The 17,369-nt window shown below is 43.9% G+C and overlaps 1 protein-coding gene across 1 annotated transcript in view; it reads right to left on the reverse strand.

Annotated features, from left to right (window-relative positions):
• Positions 1-1,611: 1,611 nt before the first annotated feature.
• LOC126088329 (neural Wiskott-Aldrich syndrome protein-like) overlaps positions 1,612-17,369 on the reverse strand; it is a 49,469-nt gene continuing 33,711 nt past the window's right edge. Inside the window, exons 3-4 of the mRNA XM_049906462.1 lie at positions 14,442-14,747; positions 1,612-1,861 (exon numbers count right to left, since the gene is read on the reverse strand). Coding sequence (XP_049762419.1) covers positions 1,612-1,861; positions 14,442-14,747 — 556 coding nt within the window. The remainder of the gene's footprint in view (positions 1,862-14,441; positions 14,748-17,369) is intronic.

Here is a 17,369-nt window from a genome sequence, read left to right on the forward strand (position 1 = left end):
ATGAAAGACACTTTAGAAGGCTTCCTTTCTGAAAAGATTACGAAAAATTAAGTGTTATAAACGGAATAAACTGAAACATAGGCATCGACAACCTGTATGACTACACCGCTAATTACGCAAAAAAAAACTGGAGACACTTGGATAAGTATGGCAGAAGCAAGGTATATATTGGTTCAGAAATACTGTTCAACTCATGGCCAGCCTTCACTTGTTTTTTTTTATGGTATGGTTCCGTTTGCTAACAATCGCCCAAAGCTCTGAGAGGGAACTTATATATCGATTATGTGGCTGTCGCCTGTATGGATATCGTTCCTGATGCAAACGTAGTGCGGGTTGCATAAAAAGGAACGGTAGGGGCAGCTGAATTACCCTTTATAAGTGTATATTTGTTATAGATTCGACAGCTCTTTTCCTGCTTTGATAAAATCTTTAACACGTATAATGGATGAGTGTCTGTATGCTTGCTATAGAAATCTACAGTTCTATTCCTAGGCTGATAAAATTTTGTGCACTTCAAAAATGGTTCTAATGGCACTGAGCACTATGGGACTTAACTGCTGAAGTCATCAGTCCCCTAGAACTTAGAACTACTTAAACTTAACTAACCTAAGGACATCACACACATCCATGCCTGAGGCAGGATTCGAACCTTCGACCGTAGCGGTCGCGCGGTTCCAGACTGAAGCGCGTAGAACCGCTCGGCCACCCCGTCCGGCTTGTGCACTTCTTTTTTAAAAAAATGGTTCAAATGGCTCTGAGCACTATGGGAATCAACTGCTGTGGTCGTAAGTCCTCTAGAACTTAGAACTACTTAAACCTAACTAACCTAAAGACATCACACACGTCCATGCCCGAGGCAGGATTCGAACCAGTGACCGTAGCGGTCGCGCGGTTCCAGACTGTAGCGCCCAGAACCGCTCGGCCACTCCAGCCGGCAGTTCCTTTTAAAAATAAATTCGTTTATAGAACATTGCATGAATAACATCCTGTAGAAACTAATGAGAGGGTCTTCGATAAAAGTAGACATTAATGAGGGTTTCACTTATCGAAAAGATTAAGAAATGCTGGTCTAGAATTTTCACTACTCGTGGCCGTGTTGGGTTACATAGCAACAGTGGAGATCTGGCGAAACAAGTGATTAGACTAGTTAACACTGCACGTCTCGTAGAAAAGATTACCCCTAGGAAGAGCACATAGGACGATGTGACGGCCAGACGGCGCGGCGCGGCGCGGCGGCCGCTCGCAGCGGAAGTGGCGTTCCGGATGCGGAGAGCGTGCTGCAGCCGCCGGCTACGGACCGGGCCCGCCAGGCTCCCACAGGCCGGCGAGGGGTGGAGAGGCGAGGCGATAGCGGCGGGGCGCGCTCGTCAGCGCGGAAAGCCGCCCGCCAGATCTGCCCGCCGATATATTTATTGGCGATGCACACACGCGCCTACATATTTCAAGGAGGTGTCTGTCGGGAAAAATCGAGGCCGACCATCGCTTCTTAATCGCGCGGCACGAAGCGCGCCCCGCGCGGCCCGGCCGGCCGTGATTTAGTGGACGGCGGGAGATACGCCGCACTGGCCCGAGCCGAGCGCATCCGCCGGCCGAGAAATTAAAAGTCGTGCCTCAATAAATAACTGGCAAAACAAACAGAACATAAATACGGCGCCGCGGGGGCGTGCGCGGCGATGACACGGGCCCGGGCGGAGGCAGAGGCAGGGGAACAGGCAGAGAGCGAGAGGCGCCCACCTGCTCGCCGGCCGCAGGCCGCGCTCCCACACCGGAGCCTGCGCTGCTGCAGCGTGCACTGTGCCTTACCCAGCAGTGGGCGGGCGCGTTAGTGCGAGGACCAGCACTGCGCCACGGGGTGTGGACTCTGCCGAGAAACGTAGCTCTGGCAGGTTCCTTCCCTTTTCCAAAATTCAGGATAGTTTCAGTACTAATTTTTCTATCAGCTCTGTTTCTCACTTACTTTATTAGCAATCGATTTCGACGCCTCTCATGGCTTCATTTTCAGCCACCTAAATATCAATATAAATTAAAGTACTGCCATCAATATGGACAGTACAGTGCCAAGTATGGAGAAATAATAAACACGTATGTTTTACTAGTAACCATACAACAGGTGTAACAATAAATACGTATATGAATGTCTCACATTGTAAAATGGACTACGTAACAACAATATAAAATACATGACAAAAAATGTGAAACACCCAGGAGACACGGTCAGATGTCAATGCAACTTCGTATACGTACACGCAATCAGTGTGACTAGAGCTGCAGTTTCCTGTGACAGGTAGAACAGCCACCAGAGTGCATTAGCGTAGTTCGTGTTTTCTATTGTTCGCTGTGAAGGACACGGACATGACGTGTAGTCGTGTGAAAGGGTGTATATGAGCACCTGACAGAGTTTCAAATGGGCCTCATAGTGGGTCCCTGTTTCGCCGTCTGGTCGATTCGGGCAGTATCCAGATTTGTAGGACATTCACATGTGACAGTGACCCGATGTTGGACTGCATGGAAATGTGTGGGCAGACTTATTCATCGCCAAGATTCCGATCGACTGTGTCTGATCAACCCAAGATAAGATCTGATCAACACAAGATAAGATGTCCACCAAGCACATCTGCGCTTGCCATCTGAGAACAAGTAATCGACTCCTTGCAAATTTCCGTGTCATCAAGCACCATTCTTCGGGCAATCCGGCACCTCGACCAAGGAGTTACCGTCCCTTGCGCACGCTCTGCTAACACCACAACACAAACTTCTGCGTTTGGCGTGGTGCAGTGGCCGGCAAGCACGGACTGCTGAAGAGCTGCGTCGCACTGTGTTCAACGGTAAATTGCGGTTTTGCACTTTCGCAGATGACCATCCTCAACGAGTATGTCAGCGATCTGGAGAGAGATCCCATTTTTCTCGTGTTTTCGAGACCCATAGCGGTGTTACTCCTGGCGTCACTTTGTGGAAAATCATCGAGAATGACATCGGGACACGGCTGGTAATAACTGAAGGAACTCTGACGACACAACGGAACGTTACGAACATCATAGTGCTCATGCGTCACTCCTGATGTGACAGCTTCGTGGTGTTATTTTTCAACAGGACAATGCTCGTTCACACACGCCACATAACTCTATGATTTGTCTGCGCCATTTTCAGGCATTCCTGTGGTCAGAAAGATCCCCACATCTGTCCACGATATAACATGTGTGGGACCAGCTCGTATGTCAACTCCATCTCAGTATCAGTATCCACGGTATCAAGACCCAGTTACAACAGTTGTAGGAAGGTTTACATCAGGACACGATACAACGGCTTCATCGAATCAATGCATGCATCACCCTGGCGCGGGTGCAACGTTATAGCCGGCTGCGGTGGCCGAGCGGTTCTAGGCGCTTCAATCCGGAACCGCGCGACTGCTACGGTCGCAAGTTCGAATCCTGCCTCGGGCATGGATGTTTGTGATGTCCTTAGGTTAGTTAGGTTTAAGTAGTTCTAAGTTCTAGGGGACTGATGACCTCAGATGTTAAGTCCCATAGTGCCCAGAGCCATTTGAACCCTTTTGCAACGTTATACTGGTATGTGGGCACACACTGACAAGTTACTTATACATTTGGCTTGATTTTGTAATCACTTAAATAACATCACAGACCCAGTCAACCTGCAAAGTTTAAATTCTTTTCACTCTCCTCTTCACCCTTTTTTTTTCTTTTGCCACGGCGTGTTTTCATGTCCTAATACGAAACTGGAGAAGAAGGAGCAGATCGAGATTTGGATGGGGATTCCCAGATCCTGCATTTTTCTTACGACTACGAGAAACTTCCCGAAAACATTCACCTGAACCGAGAGATACGACATACCTTTAATTTAATTCTGGGACAATATGTCACAGATTAAAAATGGAAAGCCTAATGTAAGTAAAAGTGTATTTACTTACGTCTTTATGGAGAGTCAATGACTCGTTCGGCGTGGACAGTGTACCTAAGTCTTCCCAACCAAATGTGGATTTCCTTTTGTTCCATTGAAGCCACATCACCACCTCCGTGATCCCCACTTCTTTACAGGGCACGGATTTGTTCATTCCCCTTTATTTCACTTGTGGACCATTTTTTAGAGCCTTCAAGGTTCGCAAGCCTCTGCTCGAAGCTTTTATTTTAATTTAATTCTATTCTTATTTTTTAGGAAACCCGTTAAGACTAATGACTTAGGGACTTCGAATTTATGACAGGGTTTTCATTGGAAATTACATCTCGGGTGAGTAGTACAATGTTTCTCTGGTGTTGTACTGTGGTGTGGATTCTTTCAGAAGTAACATCGATCACTTCGATTAAAGTTTTCATACTGAAGTCTTCGTGCAAGACTTGTGTTCGGATGTACGTAGATGTTCTTAGTATCCGTCTTAGGACTTTATTCTGTACAATTTAAAGTCTGATGCGCTGCCCCGTAGTTTCTTAGCCAGTACTGTCACCTTGTAGTGTCTTACTTTTAGTGGCTCGCTTCATTCTTTGTTGTTGAATAGGTACGTCAACTATTCGGCCATTCTAAAGGCTTTGTTTCTTTGTTCTTGCGCGTGGCGACGAAAAAGGTAGTTCGTTATCAATTGGAGTTCCGCGGTATTTAATTTTTGGGCTCCAGTGTCAATTCCTTTTGTTGATATAAATTTTCTTGTAATTAGGGTCTCTTCTTTCTGAAGTATATGCCTTCTATCTTATCTGGATTGATTTCCATTTGCTTTCTTCTGTATCATGTCACCGTGAGGCAAGCTGTGCTTGTTATCGTCTGATATATGTAAGCTGGCGTCTACTGCTACTTATGAAGAAAGCAGGAAATTAAAATGCTAGTGTCACAGTCAGTATAGACAAATGGATGGACTCAGAGTGTGAACGCTTCCCATTGAACTCATCTTAACTATACGCAAAAGATAACATGATACAATATCATTATTGTACTAATCGCTGTTTGTAGTTATGGTTGCAGTGGTAAAACATGCTAGATTGACAAAATTATTGTATTTGGAAGCGGTAAGATAAGAGGTGGCATCTGTATATCTTGTAGGGAATGGAACAACGTGTATTTGATTTTACGAGGGCATGCTGAAAAGTAATGCGTCCGAATGTTTATGTGACAACTCTCATAGCTTTTTCAATCAAACAAACGTTATTAAAGTTCTTCATCTTTATTCTTCATGTCTACATGTTTATTTGTGTTCACAGTCAAACTGCCCGACGAAAACATTTCTCCCAACGAGAGACCAGCTTGTTCATACCGTCACTGTAGAATGTTTGTTGACAGAGCCACAACCTCTCCTCTACTTGCAGCGCTTCATCACTATCAAAGTGAAGTCCGCAAATGTGTTCTTTAAGTTTTGGAAACAGATGAAAACTGGACGGGGCCATGTCGGGCCTGTATGGTGGATGGTCGATGACAGTGAGCCCAGGGTTATGGATTGTTGCAGATGTCGCAGCGGTCGTGTGTGATGTGGCATAGTCATGCTGAAGGAGAGGGTGCTCCATGTGTGGACGAACTCTTCGAATTCGAAAATCGATTACAGCACGCTATTTCCCATCCACCGACACAATGACGCTGTACAGCGCCAGGTTACCTGCTACTAATTGGACATGCCGGACAGCAGATTGCTGTAAATATGCAGACATGAAGAATAAATATGAAGAACGTAATAATGTTTCTTCTATTTAAAAGCTTTAACAGTTCTCACATTAAAAATTCGGAGGCATTACTTTCAGAATGCCCTCGCACTTTGTATTGATACGCAGGCACCGGAAGATGAAACCACAAAAGATTTCATAAGCGATTTGCAACTAAGTAAATGACAACTGAATGGGAAATTAATATGAAAACGGCCTGTGTGTTCCAAAACAAAAGAACGTACAGCTGATGTCCCCATTATCGAGCCGGCCGGTGTGGCCGAGCGGCTCTAGGCGCTTCAGTCTGGTACCGCACCACCGCTACCGTCGCAGGTTCGAATCCTGCCTCGGGCATGGATGTGTGTGATGTCCTTAGGTTTACGTAGTTCTAAGTTCTAGGGGACTGATGACTTCAGATGTTAAGTCCCATAGTGCTCAGAGCCATTTGAACCATTTGAACCCATTATCGAGCGTCATGCAAGGAACAACAACTTTTCGTATAATAAGGACTACAATAGGGCAAAACATGTCGACAGAGACATATCTGACATCACATCGAAACAGACACACACAGAAATCAATATTGCTACAGACACAGAACTAATGTTCCCTCCTCCAACCCCCCCCCCCCCCCCCCCTCCCGCCCATTACATACACACACGTACAACTTGACTAAGAGAGATTAAATGGCGCCAGGGTAGCGTAGCCTTTTGGTCACTTTAAAAGGGTGAGAAGACATAAGTTACAGATATAATCACGCTCGTGTGTTTTGGGAAAATAAAAACGCTGAAAGTGTGAATAGTTTAACACTAACCTAGAATGAACGTACCGGATTGTGATAGATGTACTAATGTAGGCAGGATAATAACATACACAGTAACATACTTCACTAACATCAACTGTAGAGAAGCGATAAAAAATAAAAATACCGTGCTGCTCGGTGGCTCTGTCACATATATTCGTTGTTGCATATTAAGCCGACTATAAAGGAACACTATTTGATTCATTATCATGTGTATTCAGTTTTACACACACTGGAATTCACTATTATGAATTTCGGTGCTGTTTTTAACAGTTCATATGACAATGTAACGGTAAAGTTGATTCCAGAGTCGCCGCGAATCGGAAGAGCGCCCAGTTTCAATACTAACATAGTTCGAAACTGGACGTCCTTGTCACTAAGGAATGAGTCGTGATCCTTATTTTTGAAAATACACATGTATTTTCAGTCTGTCGATCGCTCTTTTATATCTGAAGATTACCGGTTCCACGGACTGTCGCTAAACTTCAGGTAACATTCGTTTTTACACAACAACTCACCTTACAAAACACTACCAGTTTTCCTGTCATATGAATGATGTTCAGGATACTGAAATTCATAATAATGAATTCTGTGTAAAATTGAGTGCATATCACAGTGAAACAAGTAGCGTTTCAGTACAGACTGTATAATTACAAATTTTTTCTTCAGCTGGGCTACAGTGTCTAAAGATGGGCTACAGTGCCTGAAACCCTTTATCTTGAGATAATAAAACAGTGACAGACAGACTGAGAATGAGTCTGTTTTCTAGTTATATGCTGGTCCGTAATCATGAATGGTTAGCTTGAAGTGTTTCCGAGCTGTCTATAAGCTGAAAACGATGGCGGGACTTCGCCTACACTAAACATTTCATACTATCTGTTTTCTTTTTTTTTTTATCTTCTTCAAAAACTGCCCCCATGAACCATGGACCTAGCCGTTGGTGGGGAGGCTTGTGTGCCTCAGCGATACAGATAGCTGTACCGTAGGTGCAACCACAACGGAGGGGTATCTGTTGAGAGGCCAGACAAACGTGTGGTTCCTGAAGAGGGGCAGCAGCCTTTTCAGTAGTTGCAAGGGCAACAGTCTGGATGATTGACTGATCTGGCCTTGTAACAATAACCAAAACGGCCTTGCTGTGCTGGTACTGCGAACGGCTGAAAGAAAGGGGAAACTACGGCCGTAATTTTTCCCGAGGGCATGCAGCCTTACTGTATGATTAAATGATGATGGCGTCATCTTGGGTAAAATATTCCGGAGGTAAAATAGTCCCCCATTCGGATCTCCGGGCGGGGACTACTCAAGAGGACGTCGTTATCAGGAGAAAGAAAACTGGCATTTTACGGATCGGGGCGTGGAATGTCAGATCCCTTAATCGAGCAGGTAGGTTAGGAAATTTAAAAAGGGAAATGGATAGGTTAAAGTTAGATATAGTGGGAATTAGTGAAGTTCGGTGGCAGGAGGAACAAGACTTCTGGTCAGGTGCCCACAGGGTTATAAACACAAAATCAAACAGGGGTAATGCAGGAGTAGGTTTAATAATGAATAGGAAAATAGGAATGCGGGTAAGCTACTACAAACAGCATAGTGAACGCATTATTGTGGCCAAGATAGATACGAAGCCCACACCTACTACAGTAGTACAAGTTTATATGCCAACTACCTCTGCAGATGACGAAGAAATTGAAGAAATGTATCATGAAATAAAAGAAATTATTCAGATAGTGAAGGGTGACGAAAATTTAATAGTCATGGGTGACTGGAATTCGGTAGTAGGGAAAGGGAGAGAAGGAAACGTAGTAGGTGAATATTGATTGGGGCTAAGAAATGAAAGAGGAAGCCGCCTGGTAGAATTTTGCACAGAGCACAAATTAACACAGCTAACATTTGGTTCAAGAATCATAAAAGAAGGCTGTATACATGGAAGAAGCCTGGAGATACTAAAAGGTTTCAGATAGATTATATAATGGTAAGACAGATATTTAGGAACCAGGTTTTAAATTGTAAGACAATCTGCCCGGGGGCAGATGTGGTCTCTGACCACAATCTATTGGTAGTAGATTAAAACTGAAGAAACTGCAAAAAGGTGGGAATTTAAGGAGATGGGACCTGGATAAACTGAAAGAACCAGAGGTTGTACAGAGTTTCAGGGAGAGCATAAGGGAACAATTGACAGGAATGGGTGAAAGAAATACTGTAGAAGAAGAATGGGTAGCTTTGAGGGATGAAGTAGTGAGGGGTAGCAGAGGATCAAGTAGGTAAAAAGACAAGGGCTAGAAGAAATCCTTGGGTAACAGAAGAAATATTGAATTTAATTGATGAAAGGAGAAAATATAAAAATGCAGTAAATGAAGCAGGCAAAAAGGAATACAAACGTCTAAAAAATGAGATCGACAGGAAGAGCAAAATGACTAAGCAGGGATTGCTAGAGGACAGATGTAAGGATGTAGAGGCTTATCTCACTAGGGGTAAGATAGATACTGCCTACAGGAAAATTAAAGAGACCTTTGGAGATAAGAGAACCACTTGTATGAACATCAAGAGCTCAGATGGAAACCCAGTTCTAAGCAAAGAAGGGAAAGCAGAAAGGTGGAAGGAGTACATAGAGGGTCTATACAAGGGCGATGTACTTGAGGACAATATTATGGAAATGGAAGAGGATGTAGATAAAATGGGAGATACAATACTGCGTGAAGAGTCTGACAGAGCACTGAAAGAGCTGAGTCGAAACAAGGCCCCCGGAGTAGACAACATTCCATTGCAACTACTGACGGCCTTGGGAGAACCAGTCCTGACAAAACTCTACCATCTGGTGAGCAAGATGTATGAAACAGGCGAAATACCCTCAGACTTCAAGAAGAATATAATAATTCCAATCCCAAAGAAAGCAGGTGTTGACAGATGTGAAAATTACCGAACAATCAGTTTAATAAGCCACAGCTGCAAAATACTAACACGAATTCTTTACAGACGAATGGAAAAACTAGTAGAAGCCGACCTCGGGGAAGATCAGTTTGGATTCCGTAGAAATACTGGAACACGTGAGGCAATACTGACCTTACGACTTATCTTAAAACAAAGATTAAGGAAAGGCAAACCTACGTTTCTAGCATTTGTAGACTTAGAGAAAGCTTTTGACAATGTTGACTGGAATACTCTCTTTCAAATTCTAAAGGTGGCAGGGGTAAAATACAGGGAGCGAAAGGCTATTTATAATTTGTACAGAAACCAGATGGCAGTTATAAGAGTCGAGGGACATGAAAGGGAAGCAGTTGTTGGGAAGGGAGTAAGACAGGGTTGTAGCCTCTCCCCGATGTTATTCAATCTGTATATTGAGCAAGCAGTAATGGAAACAAAAGAAAAATTCGGAGTAGGTATTAAAATCCATGGAGAAGAAATAAAAACTTTGAGGTTCGCCGATGACATTGTAATTCTGTCAGAGACAGCAACGGACTTGGAAGAGCAGTTGAATGGAATGGATAGCGTCTTGAAAGGAGGATATAAGATGAACATAAACAAAAGCAAAACGAGGATAATGGAATGTAGTCGAATTAAGTCGGGTGATGCTGAGGGAATTAGATTAGTAAATGAGACACTTACAGTAGTAAAGGAGTTTTGCTACTTGGGGAGCAAAATAACTGATGATGGTCGAAGTAGAGAGGATATAAAATGTAGACTGGCAATGGCAAGAAAAGTGTTTCTGAAGAAGAGAAATTTGTTAACATCGAGTATTGATTTAAGTGTCAGGAAGTCATTTCTGAAAGTATTTGTATGGAGTGTAGCCATGTATGGAAGTGAAACATGGACGATAAATAGTTTGGACAAGAAGAGAATAGAAGCTTTCGAAATGTGGTGCCACAGTAGAATGCTGAAGATTAAATGGGTAGATCACGTAACTAATGAGGAAGTATTGAATAGGATTGGGGAGAAGAGAAATTTGTGGCACAACTTGACCAGAAAAAGGGATCGGTTGCTAGGACATGTGTTGAGGCATCAAGGGATCACCAATTTAGTATTGGAGGGCAGCGTGGAGGGTAAAAATCGTAGGGGTAGACCAAGAGATGAATACGCTAAGCAGATTCAGAAGGATGTAGGTTGCAGTAGGTACTGGGAGATGAAGAAGCTTGCACAGGATAGAGTAGCATGGAGAGCTGCATCAAACCAGTCTCAGGACTGAAGACGACAACAACAACAACTTCAAAAACTGAAACTAAATTTCCCGTTACCGCTGTTTAGTACTAATTATATCTTATCAAAGTAATAGGGAGGTTGTCCCTAATAATAAACCGCGAAACCAAGTGTTACGCTTCCTACTTGGCGGGTCACGACCAGCTGTGCGCTTGGTCGACGTACGTGTGGGCTGACCATACGCAACAGTTACGAACGCATGTGGCTCGTGCGAGCTGTGGTAGAGGTTCAGCCGATGGGTCCTAAGACGCAAGCGGCGGTGAATAAAAAAAGAAGTGACCATCTCTCAGAGGTGACGTCATGTGTGCTGGCGGTGTGTAAGGAAATCGAAACACTGTCTGCCGTCACAGACAAAGGAGGTACCGCTAACCGCGGAGCCCTTTTGCGAGAGGCACAGATTCGCGCCGTTTCAGTCGGAGTCTCGCACTTCCCCCGCTTGATCAGTCAGCGGGGGAAGTTCAAATACGTGGCTACAGCTGACCGCCTTCTGCTTCCAGCAAGAGTTATTAATTCATTTGCAATCAAAAACCTCGAGATACTTTGGTGTGTGTCTGTTGTTCAGAGGGATTGCACACAGAGAAATAGAAAAGTGATTAAAACTGTATTGATATATTTTGAACAGATGATCGAAATTCGAACAGTGGACTTTGTGTAAACTTGCATAGTTTAGGTAGGAGATAATCTGAATTCGTGGTCGAAGAGGAAACAGCTGTTCGAACGATGTGAAAAGCTCTATTCATTGCGACAGAATTTGAAGTAGCTGTAATACTGTCATCTTTGGCTTGGAGAACCAGAAAGAATACCCCAGCGAGATACAGCAAACCTAAACCTTAAGAACAACAAATTGAACATATTTGTCTATACAAAAAATTTATTGAGTGAACAGTTATAATAAAAGCAGTTTTATTATTTTTTAAATCAAAGTAAGTTACGAATTATAGTTATTTTTGCTCGGAAGAAAACTACTTTTCAGTTGACTTTTTAAAAATACTGTCAAACACATGATTTTCATTTTGACGAATGTGAAAATAATTTATTTCCTAGTTACAAAAGCAGTACTATTCTCAGATAATACTGATGTATATTGCACGTAAAGAATACTGGAAGCACTTGGTTTCTCCTCGTTTCTCCGCGCTAGTTAGTTATCAAGCGCCCGAGTACAGCCCACGTATATATCCACCGATCAGCCCCTACAGCAGTATCGGAGATAACCAGAGAGAGCGCACTGCAACTGACTCGCCCGTTATATAAATGAAGTGGAAGATATCCTCTGACCAGTCAAAGAGGCGATTTGTTACAATAATAAAATGGAAGCTTTTCGGCATCATTTTCGAAATGGCGAAGTTCGTGAACTGTCTACTATTTGCCTCTCTGCATACATACTACACGAATCTACCGCGATGGTCAACTTTAGAGCTATATTTTTTCCTCTTTTTCTACAACGTCCGCGTAGTAAATTTTCTATTCGCGGCCATTGTAGTCATGGGCCATTAACCAGTCCTTTCTTCTGGTACAGGTTTTCTGCGGATTTCTTCATTCTCAGATTTTTATAGCACCTCTTCGTATCTTGCACTTCATTTATAGCTACTGCTGCACTATCTCTTGCAGTTTCTCTTTTTATCATTTTCTTAGGGTCCATTTTCCAACTATGTACAAATACATACTGTAGAGTGTACTTTCAGAAACATCTTCCTCGGTTTTGTGTTCGTATTTAATGTCTGTAGAGATTCTTGCTGAAGAAAATGTTCTTTTTCTACGTCAGTTTCCTTCTAATTTCCACAGATATCTCTGTATTTTGCAAGCCTGTATAGCATGCGACGAAACGTGGCGGCGTTTGAATCCAAGCTGTCATTTCAGAGTCCCTCCTCGTACCCTTCCGTTAGTAGGTGGTTCGTGCGCCATCAATATTTTCAAAAACTACCTCTCTTCTTCACCAAGGAACTTCAATACGATCTCACAAGAAGCAAATACATTATTAACGTAAGTGGCTGTTATGTCTGCAGTAAATGGTTAGTTTTCAACGGTGCGGCGTTCGAGTGTTGCACTGCTTCTTATGATTCGAAACTCTGCAAACTGTATTTTGTTATAAGGACGACAAGTAGAAAAATGCGTATAAGTGCGGGTAGGATTTGCATACTGAGGGTTCCGAACGAACTTAGAATGTGTATAGATAGTTGATCCATCCCGGGAGTTGAGAATGTAGACATAGTTGATAGTTATTGATATCGGTACAGGTAAGATACAGGTCTTTTCTAACTTTTTTTTTTGCTATGGGACTTAACATCTGAGATCATCAGTCCCCTAGACTTAGAACTACTTAAAGCTAACTAACCTAAGGACATAACACACGTCGATGCCCGAGCCAGGATTCGAAACTGCGATCGCCGGCCGGTGTACCGATGTGGCCGAGCGGTTCTAGGCGCTTCAGTCTGGAACCGCGCGACAGCTAAGGTCGCAGGTTCGAATCCTGCCTCGGGCATGGACGTGTGTGATGTCCTTTGGTTAGTTAGGTTTCAGTAGTTCCAAGTTCTAGGGGACTGATGACCTTCGATGTTAAGTCCCATAGTGCTCAGAGCCATTTGAACCATTTTTTTGAACCTGCGATAGTAGCATGTGTGTGTGTGAAATCTTATGGGACTGCTAAGGTTATCAGTCCCTAAGCTTACACACTACTTACCCTAAATTATCCTAAGGACAAACACACCCATGCCCGAGGGAGGACTCGAACCTCCGCCGGGACCAGCCGCACAGTCCATGACTGCAGCGCCTCAGGTACATGCAGTACAAGGAATAGAAACAGAGTAAAGTCTACAGTCGGCGTCGATGTCATTAGAGAGGAACTGAATCTTACATAGAACTCCAAGGGGCAGAAAATCGATCATTGTCTTTTTAATGGAAACATCGTGACATTCATCTGCTGATATTTACGGAAACGTTGAATAGCTTAAGACTGATGACTAGATTCGTCCCAAAAAACAGTCTAGTCCACTAATCATCGAGACCACGCCTGAGCAGAAGCATGGTACGAACTCCGATACATAGCCACGAAGATTACCAAGCCAAGAAGACGTCAGAGGCATATTGCCCTAGACGAAGGGGGTTTCTTATTTAACAAAAGGATCTGTTGATACAAATATTTACATAGAGGTGAGAAAAAGCGTTCTGAGAATGTGAATTAGGTCCTCAGCTGAGTCTTAAAGTGCGACATTGATCTTAGTAGGACAGGAAATTGTAAGGTTTATTTCACAAAGTTGTCAAACCTTTGCTGGATGCTTAGATCGCTCGGCTATCGTAGCAGCCGCGTGGTTCCGGACTGAAGTGGATACAGGTCTATCCAATCCTCAGGCCTTAATAGATGGACCAGGCAGTCGGATGACAATCGACAAGAAATATTTTTTCGTGTGATATAATTACAAATTAACAGTTTTCGGATTGTTTCCTTTAGCTGTATTGCTGTTAAATTTCATGATGCTAAGTCAACGGGAAGGTTTTGATGAGTGAGTTATAGAATTTCAAAATACGCAACATAAATGGCCTTATCTTTTGACTACATTGACTTAGAAGCTTCAATAATTTACAAGGCCAAGAGACCGTAGACCTTAATATGTGACATAAATTTTCAACTTGATACAATTACCGTTCCAGAGAGAAAGTGTTTTTAACAACAGACAGACAGACGGAGAACTAAGTGAGCCTATTTAGGTTTATGTTTTTACCGATCGAGGTACGGAACCCTAAAACAAGAGAAGTAGGAAAGGTAGGAGATGGTGAGCTATGGCTGACGAAAAGAACGGCGACAGTAAGAGGCGATCGCGACGCACGAGGCTTTGCGCGGACCGCGTGCGTTGACGGATGGCGGCGTGCGCGTACTGGTGGTGGTGTCGGTGCCGCGCTGCGCCACGCCGGCGGGCGGGCGGGCGTCGGTCGTCGCATGCGGCGGCGGCGGCGGCGGCGGCGGCGGCGGCGGCGGTATCTGGCGGCCGATAGCGGCGGACAACACTTCTTTTCCATCAAGACAAGGCGCTGGCGCTATCGCGGCCGCGGAACCCACCCTCGCTATCGCCAGGAAGTCAGTCCGGCGGCGGCGAAGCAGGGCGAGGGTGGGGGAGGCGGGCCGCCGCCAGCAGCTGCGATAACACACACACACACACACACACACACACACACACACACACACACGGGCAGTATCGAGCGCCACGCCTGCCGCTGCCTGGCTAAGTCATCCAACTCATACGTGAGCCGCTGGACGCGCCTGCACCTGTACTGACAATATTTTCCTGTCCTCGAATCCGAGTTCCGGCGTACCTTGTACATACGTAGTTTTTATCTGCAGTAGACTTACGTGCCGCCACGAATTATCTCGTATGGTACTTTTCGTGTTATATTCTAAAGGTCAGTTATAATTTTATACTCTACTAGCAGTGACCTTTTGACACAGATAACCATATTATTCACAGATAAGACTGCTTAACTTATCACGAATAAACTTTATATAGCTCACACGAGAGCGTGTTACATCTACAAACAGCACAATTAGTCTGCATTAATGATTACCAACGGTAGTAATAAGAGTTCATATGAGCTACTGTCAGATCGGGACACCCACATATCCGCTGACGACGCACTTATACAGGTTGTACAATCATTATCATCGAAAACTGTCAAAATGTCCTATACCAGAAACAATCAAGACCCGTATGCTAGATAACTGTGAATGCTTGTTTAAGAACCTTCTCGATTAAATCTCCTTCAAACGAAGTTCGAATTTTACCCCTAGCCTAACTCAAAAGAAATACAATACCAAAGCACGTTACCTGTTAGAATTCGCTGTACTCTCATAACTGACAAAAGAGGTGTTCCACGTGTCCCCTCACATTCAGAACCCATTATTCACTCCTCTGAGCCGCGAGTTTTCAGTTTTTTCAGATACCCTCGGACCATCTTGCAAATCTGGACAAGACTGTATAAATCGCTACCTCAGTTTTTCTGCCGGATCAACAAGAGTGCTGTAAGTTTCAATTCTGTGATGACCCCACGCAGAAAAATCTGGATAATTGAGGTCAGGTGACCTTGGAGGCTAAGGTACTCCGCTCGACCTATCGGTCTTGGACAATATTAGAGCGTTATGCCATAGATCAGCAGCAAAATGAGCTGTTTCCTCATCATGCATTTTCCAGCCATGGGCCAAGGTTGAAGTTCGAGACCGATTAGATGGGGATTTAATAGAAAAGTTTACATTTCAAGTACGTTTGTACTAACTAGGACAATTTTTCATGCTGAAGTCAGTGACAGAGCGTAACCACAGTTTCGCAATTACCTCTAAAACGGTTCGAGTACTGACCAGTGTTCCTCGAGTACCTTCATTCGTGTCAGTTAACGTATCGCAATTATGATACATCCTTTATAAAAGGAACGTACACTCGGAGAGAAACTGTAGCGATTTCTTAACGACTTATACAAAATACTGTTGAATTATGATAAATGACACCTTCAAAAATGAGATAACGTACAGATAAAAGGGTGAATTTTTTAGACAAACATTTGTGCTATGCCACTTGTCTCATTCGTATCTATTAAATAAGTAAGCGCTATTCTTCTAAATGATGTGAATTAGGATGTACGCGCAAAATCTAAGCAAACGGGCGAGATAGATGTAAACCACACAACGTACTTGAGCGATTTACCATCGAGTAATATCTGAGGAGTCAACAGCCTTGCCGCTATGGTAACACCGGTCCCGTCAGATGCCCGAAGTTAAGAGCTGTCGGGCTTGGCTAGCACCTGGATGGGTCACCGTATGGGTCTGCCGAGTGCTGTTCGCAAGCGGCGTGCACTCTGAGGCCAGTTGTCAAGCTGCTTGATTGAAGAGTAGCGCCTCTGGCCACAAATACTGATAAAGGCCGGGAGAGCAGTGTGCTGACGAAACGCTCCTCCATATCCGCATCCGGTGACGCCTAACGGCTGAAGACGACACGACGATAACCCTTTGGGCCTTCCGAGGTACGTTCGGACGGAGAGTTTAATATTTGAGGAAGACACCAGAAGTCAGTTGGCACAATCGGAGATATCTTTCTTCAGTAATAGACATTGTACTGCTATCAGGTATTCCTAAAAGTGAGCGACTAAAGGAAAGCATTGAATGGAAGCGACACGTGGACCACCTGAAGTCGGGAGGAAAACACAGTGATTGTGTGGAGTGGTGCTGTCGAGAAGTGACAAAAACTAAGTGTACAGATAAAGTACGAGATAAAGAAACTGTGGAAGATCGTTTCCACTTGAAATGACAGATTGGTGCGACATCCACGAATAGTTGACTTGGCCCTGGAAGGAGCATTATGGTGGTGGAGGGAGAGGGGATGGGGGCAAGGGGTTAGCATGGGCATGCAAAAACTAAAACAGCTTCTGAAGAACGATGGATCAGCAGATGAAAAGATTCACTCCATACAGGTGAAGATCGAGGACAGCTTTATATCAGTCGAAAGACTGATGTAAAAAAAAAAAATTGCTGAGTGTCTCGATTGAAGGAGGAGCGAAAGAAACCAGATATTTATCACCAGCTGGCTCAATCAGTAAGATATTTTTATGGAGATAGGGATCTTACACGAAATGGTTGGACAATAATGTTGTTCTTCCGACTATACGGAACTAGTTAAAGACCAAACTTTCGAAGTTGACTGGCTTCATCAAAAATCTAGAGCGGCACCACAACCAGAACAATAACAGAGATCAGGGTATCTACGGAAACAAAC

Source organism: Schistocerca cancellata, chromosome 6 (assembly GCF_023864275.1).
Source record: "Schistocerca cancellata isolate TAMUIC-IGC-003103 chromosome 6, iqSchCanc2.1, whole genome shotgun sequence".
NCBI classification, from domain to species: domain Eukaryota; kingdom Metazoa; phylum Arthropoda; class Insecta; order Orthoptera; family Acrididae; genus Schistocerca; species Schistocerca cancellata.